The sequence below is a fragment of the Microcaecilia unicolor genome, chromosome 1 (genome assembly GCF_901765095.1).
Source record: "Microcaecilia unicolor chromosome 1, aMicUni1.1, whole genome shotgun sequence".
Taxonomy (NCBI): domain Eukaryota; kingdom Metazoa; phylum Chordata; class Amphibia; order Gymnophiona; family Siphonopidae; genus Microcaecilia; species Microcaecilia unicolor.
The window spans coordinates 591613561-591626564 of record NC_044031.1 but is presented as its reverse complement, the minus strand read 5'-3'; the positions used below and the strand labels follow the sequence as shown (position 1 = coordinate 591626564).

The window sequence follows — 13004 nt, the reverse complement described above, 5'->3', positions numbered from 1 at the left end:
AGTGTGCGGCAGTGGCCAAAAGTGTAAACAGAATGTTAGGAGTTATTAGAAAAAGAATAGAGAATAAAATAAAGAATATCATAATGCCTCTGTTATCACTTCTTGGTGAGACCACATCTTGAGTATGCAATTCTGATCACCACATCTCCAAAAATATATAACTGGACACCACAAATTTGGCACCTAGATGCATCGTGCTTGCAAAGATTCATGTCACTGACATTTGTTGGTTGGCATTTTTGCAATTCAGCAGTATTGTTCTACTGAGGATATTATAGGATTTCCACAGCCTGGACTTGACTCTTTTGTTACGTGGTTGCGCCATAAGAGATAACGACCCCTGAGCCAGGCCTTTTGCTGAAACACGGCCGTGTCAGGTCATCTTTTTGCTGTTGTTAATAAAGACTACTAGATATCCTCCTGACATCCACCTCATTTCTTTGTTTGTTGTTCATGTCTGTGTGAGCTCTTCTTCTCCTTTTTCATTTGGAAAAGTCCATAAACCATTGTTAAGATAAACCTGGGGGAAGCCACTGCTTATCCCTGGGAGTAAGTAGCATGAAATTTTGCTACTTCTTGTGACCTGGATTACCCATTGTAAGAAACAAGATACTAGGCTAAATGGACCTTCGGTCTGACCCAATATGGCAACTCTTGTTCCTATGTTTCTGAGTACTCTGGCATACTCAGTAGAGTGGTGTGTATTCATTTATTTATGTATGTAAATAATTTGTTCTATACACTAACTAAAATTCTAGGCGTTTGGCCTAGAGATGCATGGCCATGGCTGCATCCTTGCTTTCCTCTTTTGCTGCTTTCTGCCCCAGGGCCTCCTCTTCTCTCTTCTCTCTCTCTCTCTCTCTGTACACCTCCTCCTCCCCTGTCAGTCCTATCTCTACCTCTTCATCTGTCTCTTACTCCTGCCTCCTCTTCCTCCTGTTCTCTTTCACTCATATACTCTTTCTCTCCTTTGTCTCGCCTCTGTTCACTTTTCCACTCCTGATGCAAATTCTCCTAGAAGCCTTAATTCCTCCATCTTCAACCCTAAAGCACATCTTATTAGAGGATCCTTTTACGCTAGAAAGCCAAACAAAAATTACAACAAAGAAGATGTTCCACTCAATGTGGAAACTCAAACGAGTAAAACCTTTCTTCCCGAGGGAAATATTCCGCAGCTTGGTACAATCAATGGTTCTAAATCACCTAGACTACTGCAATGCAATCTATGCCGGATGCAAGGAACAAATTATTAAGAAACTTCAAACTGCCCAAAACACCGCAGCCAGACTCATATTTGGAAAAACGAGATACGAAAGCGCCAAACCCCTACGTGAAAAACTGCATTGGCTCACAATCAAAGAACGAATTGCATTCAAAATCTGCACCCTGGTTCACAAAATTATTCATGGCGAGGCCCCGATCTACATGGCAGACCTCATAGACTTACCAACCAGAAACACAAAAAGGTCAGCACACACATAGCTAAATCTCCACTACCCAAGCTGCAAAGGACTAAAATATAAATCAACATATGCATCCAGCTTCTCCTACATAAACACACAAACATGGAATGCACTACCAAACGTCATGAAAACAATGCATGACCTAACAATCTTCCGGAAATCATTAAAGACCAGTTTGTTCAAGAAGGCATACCATAACGATCCAACCTAAACTCCCGAACCCTGCAACACAACGAAACTTGTACCAGAACAGGACACTTAATTCTTCCTCCTTAACTACCTAAGACATTCTGTAACTCATGAACTTTAACACAATCACCACTCTGTATTTCTCATACCAGAATTGGCGTTCGCCATCACGGTACTATGTAAGCCACATTGAGCCTGCAAATAGGTGGGAAAATGTGGGATACAAATGCAACAAATAAATAAAATAAATAAATGAGCTAGAATGTTACATTTGCTCAAAAGCAGGTGCAATCAGATCTGTGTTCCCTGAATTGAACTTTGTTTTTCTAGGCAAAATGCTCTAACAAAGCGAATAAGATTGGCAGGTAAGAGTGCATGCATTAGAAATGTCAGCAGTTCTAAGTGGAACAATAATTCCTTTCATAGTTCTCTTTTCTTTTATGTATATTGTTTAATAATTGTGAGTAAAAATGGTGAAATTGTAATAGCTCTTGTGTTTCTTCCTAGGAATGAACCATATGTAGCCAAAGCATCAGGTAATGAAGACCAAAGCATGATGGGAAAATTTGTTAAAGTTGAAAGACAGGTATCACTTTTAAGCTTGTTCAAATATAGTACACTCAAATGCAGCATGATAGGCACTGAGATGTTAGATACTTATTACCAGTTTGTCTAAAATAATTTATAAGCAGAGCCAAACTGATTCCATAAGGGGGACATTTCAAATTTCTGCTCAAAATAATGGGTGGCCACGAGGGCAGAATTTGGACAAGGATAAAAAGGGGTTCTCAACCCAGTTACATATAGCACTATCCCTCGATCCAACTCTCTGGTCAGGTTTGTCTGTCAAGACTTGCCTTTAGTGAAACCATATTGCTTTGGGTCCCGTAATCCACTGGATTCCAAAAACTTTACTGTTCTCTGTTTTAAAAGTGTTTCCATTAATTTACTTACCACAGAAGTCAGACTTACCGGCCTGTAGTTCTGAACCTCTTCCTTACTTCCTCTTTTGTGGAGAGGGACCACATATGATCTTCTCCAGTCCTCTGGGACCACTAATGACTCTAGAGAAGCATTGAAAAGGTCAGCCAGCAGAGCCACTAGAAGTTCCCTAAGTTCCTTCAGTACCCTTGGATGTATCCCACCTGGCTCCATTACTTTGTCCACCTTTTTGATACAGAAATTTAAGTACTTGAAAGGTATCAATATGCAAAGAAACCTCTTCCAGAGATATAGCGGCAGTAGAATTAGAGGATATGAATTGAAGTTGCAGGGAGGTAAACTTAGGAGTAACATCAGGAAATACGTTTTTCACAGAGAGGGTCGTAGACACTTTGAACGCCCTTCCAGGAGAGGTGCTAGAGTCAAAAATGGTGAACGAATTCAAAAATATGTGGGATAGACACAGGGGATGCCTAAATAGAAAGAAGATGGAAACACAACATGGTTATTGAGGTATTATGTTGGGTAAGAGTAGTGGAAACTAAGGTTGATAGCTGATACCGGACAGACTTTTATTATCCGTGTCCCGCAAATGGCAAGAGACTGGTGAAGATTTGGCAACTCCAGTATTGTAGATCACTTTATTGTCATATGCTGCAAGTAAGGGTGCTCTGCACTGCAGCTCGGAGGAAAGAGAAGACAACTTGACCGGTAAATTGAATGCGCTGTTGGCAATACTTGGGGTTGATATATGGTTGTAATCAAGACTCCATCATGTTTGACTGCCTATATGTGGTTGGCATGATGGGGACTTGTCACCCAGTGTTTAAGCATGGGTGACTGTGGCCCATACAGAGTGCTGAGAAAGGGACTGACCTGCCTGAAAGGAAAGAGAAAGAGGCAGTCAAGGGGCAACTGCCTGAATGAATGGAGTTTGTTCTGGAAGGAGGGAACAGTTGCCAGTGGAGGAGAATATGGAAATTTCTCCTGTATAACCCATATCCTTAGTTTCAGCCAAGTGGAGTGTGCAGAGACTGTTCCTGGGCAGTCCTAACTTATGTCTGTGATCAGGTTGGTGAAATTACCTGGTGAGTGAGAGGTTCTCTAAGGGCACAGCTCCAGGCTGTGTCCTGGAAGTGCTGGTTCAAACCTATGAACTATCATGGACTCAAACAGAAATTTGGTGCTGGAAAAAAAGTTTAACCCTTCCTGTGCTGTTGTGCACAAATCCTTTTGGTGGCAAAGCCTAGTGAAAGCAATGAGTGAAGTGCTTAACACTGAACTTGCTGTTATGAACTTTTTTGGGTCTTTTTTCCTTTTGGGTCCTGAGCCAACATGTTGTAAGGACTTGTGCTGTGTGTTGAGAGTTATTGAATTTGATTCTTTTTGCTGTATAAAAGCCTTCATGTTTTCGAACTTGGTTGCTTTCTGAATACCTGAGCTGGAGAATTGGAAATCCCAGACCGGAGTCAGATCCAGATTTGTGGATTTTTCCTGGTTTCTTCAAAGGGAAGAGTAAGAGTAGGCAGACCTCGTGACACAGACCACGCCATGCCCTATAACATATACATTCGTTTGTGTGCACATATGTATGCAAATGCCAAAAATCCACCTAAGTGCTATTTTGTAAATCTGGCATATCTTAAAGAGCACATATTTTAAGGTTTGCATACACATAGGCAGAGTCTGGGCCTGGCATGGGTGGGACTCACACATGCTTAGTGTACAGAATACTGTAGTATCCGTACATATCACCAGAGCTTAGGTGTGCACATGTGAGCTCTGTTGCTGCTGTAGTGCTTCTACCTAAACTATAGGTGTTTTTTTTTTTTGGGGGGGGAGGGAGGGAGGGTCATTAGTAGGCTAATATTCCTTTAAAGAATAGGTTCCTACCAGGTGCCCTCTGGAGAGCCTATTCTTTATAGAATACTAGAATAGCAGGTTACACATATATAACTTAGATATGATCAAGTAACATAGTAAATGACAGCAGATAGAGACCTGAACGGTCCAAACAGTCTGCCCAACAGTCACACTCATTATCAAGTCATGATTAAACCAACAATGAATGTGATATAAAATACTTGATCATTGTCTCTTTTTAACATTTCTGGGATATAGACCGTAGAAATCCGCCTGGCCCTGACCTTAGGTTCCAACTACTGAAGTTGCCATCGAAGTCCACTCCAGCTTATCCAAATCTGTTTTGTCAATTCCAGCTAGTGTAAATACTCCTGCCTAGATTGTTTAAAAATGTATGTAGGTTATAGTATTATATCATTTATACATGCTTCACTCAAATTCCACCCATGTGTATATCCATCTTCAAACTATGAGCCATCACATATAGGCACCATTTTGTAGAATAGCGGCATTCTGGTCATTTGCATGCACTCCTGGCCCCTAAATGTTGGCACCTTCTTTATAGAATTATGCCCAAAGAGGGGGTACATTCTAAAGTATGTGCCCACATTGGCAGTATTTACATAAAGATGTAACCATATATGCGTGGAAATGGCCTCTTTTAAAATATCAACTGGCATAAAAGTGCATGTGTTAAAATGGTGTCTGATTTACCAGTGGGCATGCAAAGCAGTGGAGTTTAGGTGGAGCACACCAGAACATGCATAGATTATAAAATACTACTATGATAAATTTAGGTGGAGACATTTAGCTAGACCTAGGACTGATGTGAATGGCTGTGCCTGCCACTTATGCTAGTATGTTAAAAAGATAAGTAGGCACCCATTTGTCTTTATACGTTTCACGTGGAGGGGTATAATTGAACGGTGCGCTCAAGTTTTCCTGGGGCCGTCCTCACAGGACGGCTCCGTGAAGGGGCGGGGAAACCCGTATTATTGAAACAAGATGGGCGTCCATCTTTTGTTTTGATAATACGGTCAGCGACGCCCAAATCTCAACATTTAGGTTGGCCTTAGAGATGGTCGTCCCCGGTTTTCGGCGATAATGGAAACCAAGGATGCCCATCTCAGAAACGACCAAATCCAAGCCATTTGGTCGTGGGAGGAGCCAGCATTTGTAGTGCACTGGTCCCCCTCACATGCCAGGATACCAACCGGGCACCCTAGGGGGCACTGCAGTGGACTTCAGAAATTGCTACCAGGTGCACAGCTCCCTTACCTTGGGTGCTGAGCCCCCCAACCCCCCCCCAAAAAAAACCCACTCCCCACAACTGTACACCACTACCATAGCCCTAAGGGTGAAGGGGGCACCTAGATGTGGGTACAGTGGGTTTCTGGTGGGTTTTGAAGGGCTCACATTTACCACCACAAGTGTAACAGGTAGGGGGGATGGGCCTGGGTCCGCCTGCCTGAAGTGCACAGTACCACTAAAACTGCTCCAGGGACCTGCATAGTGCTGTCATGGAGCTGGGTATGACATTTGAGGCTGGCATAGAGGCTGGCAAAAAAAAAAAAATAGGGTGGGAGGGGGTTGGTGACCACTGGGGGAGTAAGGAGAGATCATCCCCGATTCCCTCCGGTGGACATCTGGTCAGTTGGCTTGGTCGCAAGAAAAAAAGGACCAAGTAAAGTCAGCCAAGTGCTCGTCAGGGATGCCCTTCTTTTTTCCATTATTGGCCGAGGACGCCCATCTCTTAAGCACGCCCCAGTCCTGCCTTTACTATGCTGCCAACATGCCCCCGTGAACTTTGGTCGTTCCCCCGAAATGGAAAGCAGTTGAGGACGCCCCAAATCGGCTTTCGATTATGCCGATTTGATTGACCCTGAGAGAAGGACGCCCATCTTCTGATTTGTGTCGGAAGATGGGCGCCCTTCTCTTTTGAAAATGAGCCTGATAGTCCCTCAGATTTCCCTCCAGAAAGGGTGTTCCCTCCTCCTCCTCCTACTACTACTTAACATTTCTAAAGCGCTACTAGGGTTACGCAGGGCTGTACAATTTAACATAGAAGGACAGTCCCTGCTCAAAGGAGCTTACAATCTAAAGGACAAATGTACAATCAGTCAAATAGGGGCAGTCTAGATTTCCTGAAAGGTATAAAGGTTAGGTGCCAAAAGCAACATCTTCAGTAGAAGAGTCAACCCTAGTTCTGGAAACTAAGATAATTTCAAGTCAAAAGTATACAGACCTAATACTGATAGACACACTAGAGGTCTCTGTTGATTGTTTGTGGATGTTTCTTCTTGTAACAAGTCTAAATCCCTTTTAAACGCAAGTATGCTAGATACCATGGCCACAACCACTGACAACAAATTCCACAGCTTGATTGTTACTTGAACAAAAAACTGTCTAACTTCTATAAATCTGCCACCTGTTAGTTTCATGGACTGTTCTCTGATCTTAGTACTATATGAAGAAGAAAATAACTATTCTCTTTTAATCTATTCCACTCCATTGATGATTTTATGAACTTCTATCATATCTCTTCTCATCTGTCTCTTTTCCTGGCTGAAGAACCCTAGCCAGTTTAGCCTTTCTTCATCAGGGATAAATTCCATCTCCTTTACCATTGTTGCCTTTCTCTGTACTTTTTCTGTTTCTCGGTTTTGCTGTCTCTCCCAAATACTATAGATGCCACCAAACGTTTGGTGCGCAATTGGGCATGCAGTGATAGAATAGGGACAGTTATGCATATAAACTAATTGGCATAATTAGCGATAACTATCAATAATGGGCCTTGACTGGCGCTAATTGGCACAAATGAACAGTTATGCGTGTTACTGATCTATAAACTTCAATGATTATGACAGTGTTAATCCCAACTCTGGCAAGGGATTTACAAATGCTTAAATATATGCTCGAGTCCAAATTTACATTAGCAAAATAGATTTAACTGTTGCTTTATAGCAGACCTCAGCTATGCAACTTGAAACTAATGAAGGTTTTATATAGTTTCAAGAATCAAGTACATAAATCATCAAAAGTCTCTCTGTATAGTTAATATTAAATGTTTATATTTAATAGCTATGTCATATATAATGTCAATTAGACTTTAATCAAAAGCTTATAAACCTTTGAATAAAAAGACTTAGCTTTGTCAGCTCAGTCTGACATGCCATGTTTTGCATAAAGCTGTTTCAAGGACATATCCCCATTACTACTCATCTCCTTTTCTTGCCAACCAGCATGTTGTGTAGCAGCTGGCCAGTCCTCTCTCTGCCCTACCAACCCTCATTAAGCAGCTAGCATATTTTGTAATTTATTTTGTTACATTTGTACCCCGTGCTTTCCCACTCATGGCAGGCTCAATGCGGCTTACATATTGTATACAGGTACTTATTTGTACCTGGGGCAATGGAGGATTAAGTGACCTGCCCAGAGTCACAAGGAGCTGCCTGTGCCTGAAGTGGGAATTGAACTCAGTTCCCTGGGACCAAAGTCCACCACCCTAACCACTAGGCCGCTCCTCCACTCCGTGTATTGGCTGGTTTTAATGCACAGTAATTGATAGTGCAGGTCTACAATCATGTCTACCACATGGTAAAACCTGCACTAACTGCTTAATGTAAGTGCCTCAAAAATTCTTGTTGGGAGATATATAGTTCTATTGTTTTGAGAGAGAGGGCTCAGAGAAAGATTTTGTATGAGTTAACTTGAAGTTTACATGAATTTATGATACCTGATAAATTTATATTATAAAAAATATGAGCCCCGTTTTACATAGAACACAGAGATCAGAATTAAGACATCCGAGTCAGGACATGCTCAATTGCTGATGTAGAATCTAAGATACCTGCAAGAGTGTATGTGGATTAGGGATGAGCAAACATCATCTAGACTGCACTCTCTTTGCAAAGGACTGTGCACTATTTATTTATTTATTTATTTATTTATTTATTAGGATTTATTTACTGCCTTTTTTAAGTATTCACTCAAGATGATATAGAGCAAGAATAAGTCAAACATTAGCAATAGACAATTACAGCAATAAAAATAGTCAAACAACAACACAAAATGTGGCATAATATGCTACATTTACAATGACAACACAATACATAATAAAACATTTAAATAGACAGCATAGGGTGTAAGCAAAGATGCAACATATAGATAGATAAGATAGAGTAACAGGAGTAAGAAAATAAGGGACTAATTTAAAGAAAGTTGTAAATGAGGTCAGAAAGGTGCTTGAACATTATTTGAGCTAGGATCAAAGTAAATAAAAATGCCCTGTTGTAGTATGTGCAGCCGGTGTCATTTACCTCTTCCATTAAAGGCGTGGTTGAAGATCCAAGCTTTCACCTGCTTCCTGAAGTATAGATAGTCTTGTGTTAGGCGAAGCATTATAGAATACACTTAGGGAGTTGGGTGCGTAAATTCTAATTATCGTCAATTAGTGTTTATTGTTGCTTGTTAAGTGCTGTTAACAAGGCTGTTTGGCTTGTTAAGCCAATTAAGTTATAAGTGTTGTTACAGAATATGCTTGGATTTCAGCACGGAACGCTAGGCGTGCTATATAGAATTTAGGGGTAAGTGCCGACTGGGAGCATTCAGCTGGAGATAACTAGCTATCTCCCATGGAATATTTGCACATAGCCAGTTAAGCACTATTTAACCGGCCAGGAGCTGTTCCTGGCTGGTTAAATATTGCTGAATATCAAGAGGGATTCTGCACAAGTTTTAGTCCTTTTTTTTTTTTTTACTTTGTTGACATCATATCATGTAAAAAATAGAAGCTGATTGTGTTATAGCTTTAGTTTTCTCAGCTGATCTCCTATCCAAACTACCTTCACTCTGCTGCTTCTGCCTTACATTTGCTAAGTATTCTTACTCTCTTGTTTGTTGACTGCATGATATGCAATAATAGGAATCATAACTATACTTTAGCATTTTAAGTGTGCTCTAAACAGGATATATTGGGCTAGATTCAGTACATGGTGTTCAAAATTCAGTGCCAAAATTAATTGGCGCTAAGCACAAATCTATAAACTGTACATACCCATTATAAAATTACTCTTGGTGCTGATTCCCATGCCAAACTTTAGGCACAAGACTTACACCTGCTGAAACCTGGTAAGTTAGGTATACTGAGACTGTATTCTGTAATTCCACGTGCAACATTTTGGAACACCCCTGACATGCCCATGGCCATGTCCTCTTTTGAGTTGTGCGCTAGTAGAGTTAGGTGCCGTGCCTTATACTACTAATCATTTCTATAGCGTTACTAGATGTACACAGCACTGTACATATTATAAGCAGGTACTTTTTCTGTCCCTAGAAGGCTCACTATCTGTTTTTGTACCTGAGGCAATGGAGGATTAAGGGGTTCTTTTACAAAGGCCTGCTAAAAAATGGCTTGCGGTAGTGCAGGCGCGGGATTTGGGTGTGCGCCGTTCCATTTTTTAGTGCATCTGTAAAAAGGGGCCATTTTTTTCCACGAAAATGGATGTGCGGCAAAATGAAAATTGTTGTGCATCCATTTTGGGTCTGAGACCTTACCGCCGGCCATTGACCTAGCAATAAAGACTCACATGATAACCGGGTGGTAATGACCTACGCGCCCCAAATGCCACTTGGCGTGCGTCCATTACGCGCACCAGAAAATAAAAAATATTTTTCAGATGCGCATAGCGGATGTGTGCCAAAAATGAAATTATTGCAAGAGCCACACGGTAGTCAGGCGGTAACTGCATTTTGGCATGCTTTGGGTATGCGTAGATGCTTACATGGCTTAGTAAAAGGACCCCTAAGTGACTTGCCCAAGGTCACAAGGAGCTGCAGTGGGACTTGAACCCAGGTCATGAGGAGCAGAGCTTGTTGCGCTAACCATTAGGCTACTCCTCTACTCTTAGTGGCCTTATACAACAGTGCACAGCCAGATGTGCATGCAGATTTTAACGAGTGCCAATTAACATCAATAATTGGTCATTAGCACTCAATTATTGATGTTAATTGGCTTGTTGCTCAATTAATTTGTGTGTGCATCTTGGGCAAACAATTCTGGGTAAAGCCAAAAAGAGAGGGATACAAAGTACAAAACAAACAATCCCAAACAAGAAAGCACCAAGAGCCTTCAAGACCAGAACATGTCCTTTAATTGATACGAAGTAGAAATAATGTGCATCAGTGACCCAACATGATCTGTGTTTCGGCATACAGTGCCTGCATCAGGGGTCTCTTTAGTCAGTACTTTCAAAAGTGAGGAAAAGATAGCCTGCCACCAGGGCTCCAAACTATAATAGTTGACCTTCACAGACACCGGAACATCAGAGTTTTGACTGATTTGAAGGTCAACTATTACATTGTCGGGTCACTGATGCACATTATTTCTACTTCTATCAATTAAAAGACATGTTCCGGTCTTGAAGGCTCTTGGGTCATGCAATTCTGGGTGCCATATATATAGAATACAGGGTATTATGTGTAACTGTTTGGAAAACAGATTTGGAGATAGTGCTGGGTATAAGAATTTTAAATACTACTACTACTAAATCCTATATAATAAAACACACCTCCAACATTCTGAAGCTGACTGCATGGCTGAGGCATTCCTGCTCTCTGTATCCATCTCCTGAATTGACATCACGTACTTCCAGGTTCGTCACAAGCAGAAGTGACCAACCACATGAGGTTTCTCGGCTTCATAATGTTGGAGGTGCATTCTATTAAATAGGATTGGTCAGTTCCTTGAAGCACAGCCAGAGCTCAGCATCCTGCAGAGTAACGCTCAGACACGAGAGAGAGAGGGGGGGGGGGGGCTGACACCAGAGGGGGGGGGGGGAGGTATCTCTGTCACACACACACTTTCTCTCTCACACACTCTCTCTCTCTCACAGTCAATGTCTTTCTGCTCGCACTCTCACACACTGTCTCTCACACACTCTATGTCTCACACTGTATCAGATTCACTCTCTATGTGTCACACAGTCACTCACACACTCTCTTGGTCTCATACACTCAGTCTCTCAGAGAGTCTGTGTCTCACACACACTCTCTCTCTCTCTCGCACACACTGTATCTGTGTGAAACACACACTCTCTCTCACACTGTGCCTCACATATGCACTTGCACACACTCTCATTCTCACACACACACTCTCTCTCTCATAGACACACTCGCACCCAGACTCACTCTCACTCTCTCTCACACACACACACACACACACACACACACTCGCACATTCACTCTCTCTCTCACACACAGTCACTCTCACATACACTCTCTCAAACATACACACTCCGAGGAAAACCTTGCTAGCGTCCGGTTCATTTGTGTCAGAAACGGGCCTTTTTTACTAGTAATAAATAAAAGCGTTAGCAGCATTTATTTTATGAAACATAAAATAAGTCGGTACTGCAGTTCCCTCCCTTGTTGTGCAGTACATCAATAGAAATGCATTTTTACTGACTTCTTTTGTTTGGTTGTTTTCTTTTTCCTAGGTTCATGACATGGGGAAAAAACTGGATTTCCTTGTAGATATGCACATGCAGCACATGGATCAGCTGCAAGTTCAAGTCACAGAATATTATCCCTCCAAAGGACCAGTATCACCAGATGCAAAAAATGAAGATGACCAATATTCTGACTTTAAAAGAGTCGTTTATAACTATACTGAATCATGTTCCCATACAACCCCTTATAATTTGCACCAAGTTCCACTCAACAAGATAAATACATATGAGTTCTTCACAAAGGACCCAGATGATTATGCCTCATCTTTGCACTTCAGCGAGCCAGACTGTGGGAGGATAGCTCCACCTTGTTCAAAACCATACCCGGAAAGGCCTACAGTTTTACCTATACTTACTCTACTAGACACTCGAGTTAATTTCCGGTCCCAAGGAGAGATACATAGCCCATATTCAGACAGGATTTCCCCAAGACCAAAACACAGCTTTACCAGAGACAGTGACACCCCGTTATCTCTTCTTTCTGTCAACCATGAGGAACTTGAGCGCACTCCAAGTGGATTCAGCATCTCTCAAGAGAAAGATGACTTCATTTTCGATTCAAATGGAGGATCGAGTTGGATGAGAGAGAAGCGCTATTTGGCTGAAGGTGAAACAGACACAGATACTGACCCCTTTACTCCGAGTGGTCCCATTCCTCTATCTTTGACAGGGGATGGAATTTCAGATTCGGTATGGACCCCTTCCAAACCATTGTAAATAGGGTAGGGTGAGGTCCCTTCATGTAATGTTAAGCGTGTGTTGCATATCTTACTACACACGTGCCCAAAGTTTACTTGTTCAGATACCTATGGTGGCATAAAATGCATGTACACTAGTGTTAGTCATTTGGCAACATTTCATATGGATTACTAAATCAGATTTTTTCATACCAGTAAAACTAAACAGCTTAATTTTGTGCACGGTTTGCATGAATTTACACTATATAAGTGGTTCAGCTGATTTATTCTACTGTGTCGTACATACCTAACTGAAGTTCTCAATGACAACTGGATCTATGCAGAAAGATTTGACCTTTCAT

The 13004-nt window shown here is 41.6% G+C and overlaps 1 protein-coding gene across 1 annotated transcript in view; it reads left to right on the top strand.

The window, feature by feature from the left end:
• The window catches only part of KCNQ3 (potassium voltage-gated channel subfamily Q member 3), a 379802-nt gene extending 367120 nt beyond the window's left edge, over window positions 1-12682 (top strand). Inside the window, exons 14-15 of the mRNA XM_030189943.1 lie at window positions 2160-2238; window positions 11954-12682. Coding sequence (XP_030045803.1) covers window positions 2160-2238; window positions 11954-12682 — 808 coding nt within the window. The remainder of the gene's footprint in view (window positions 1-2159; window positions 2239-11953) is intronic.
• Window positions 12683-13004: the final 322 nt, after the last annotated feature.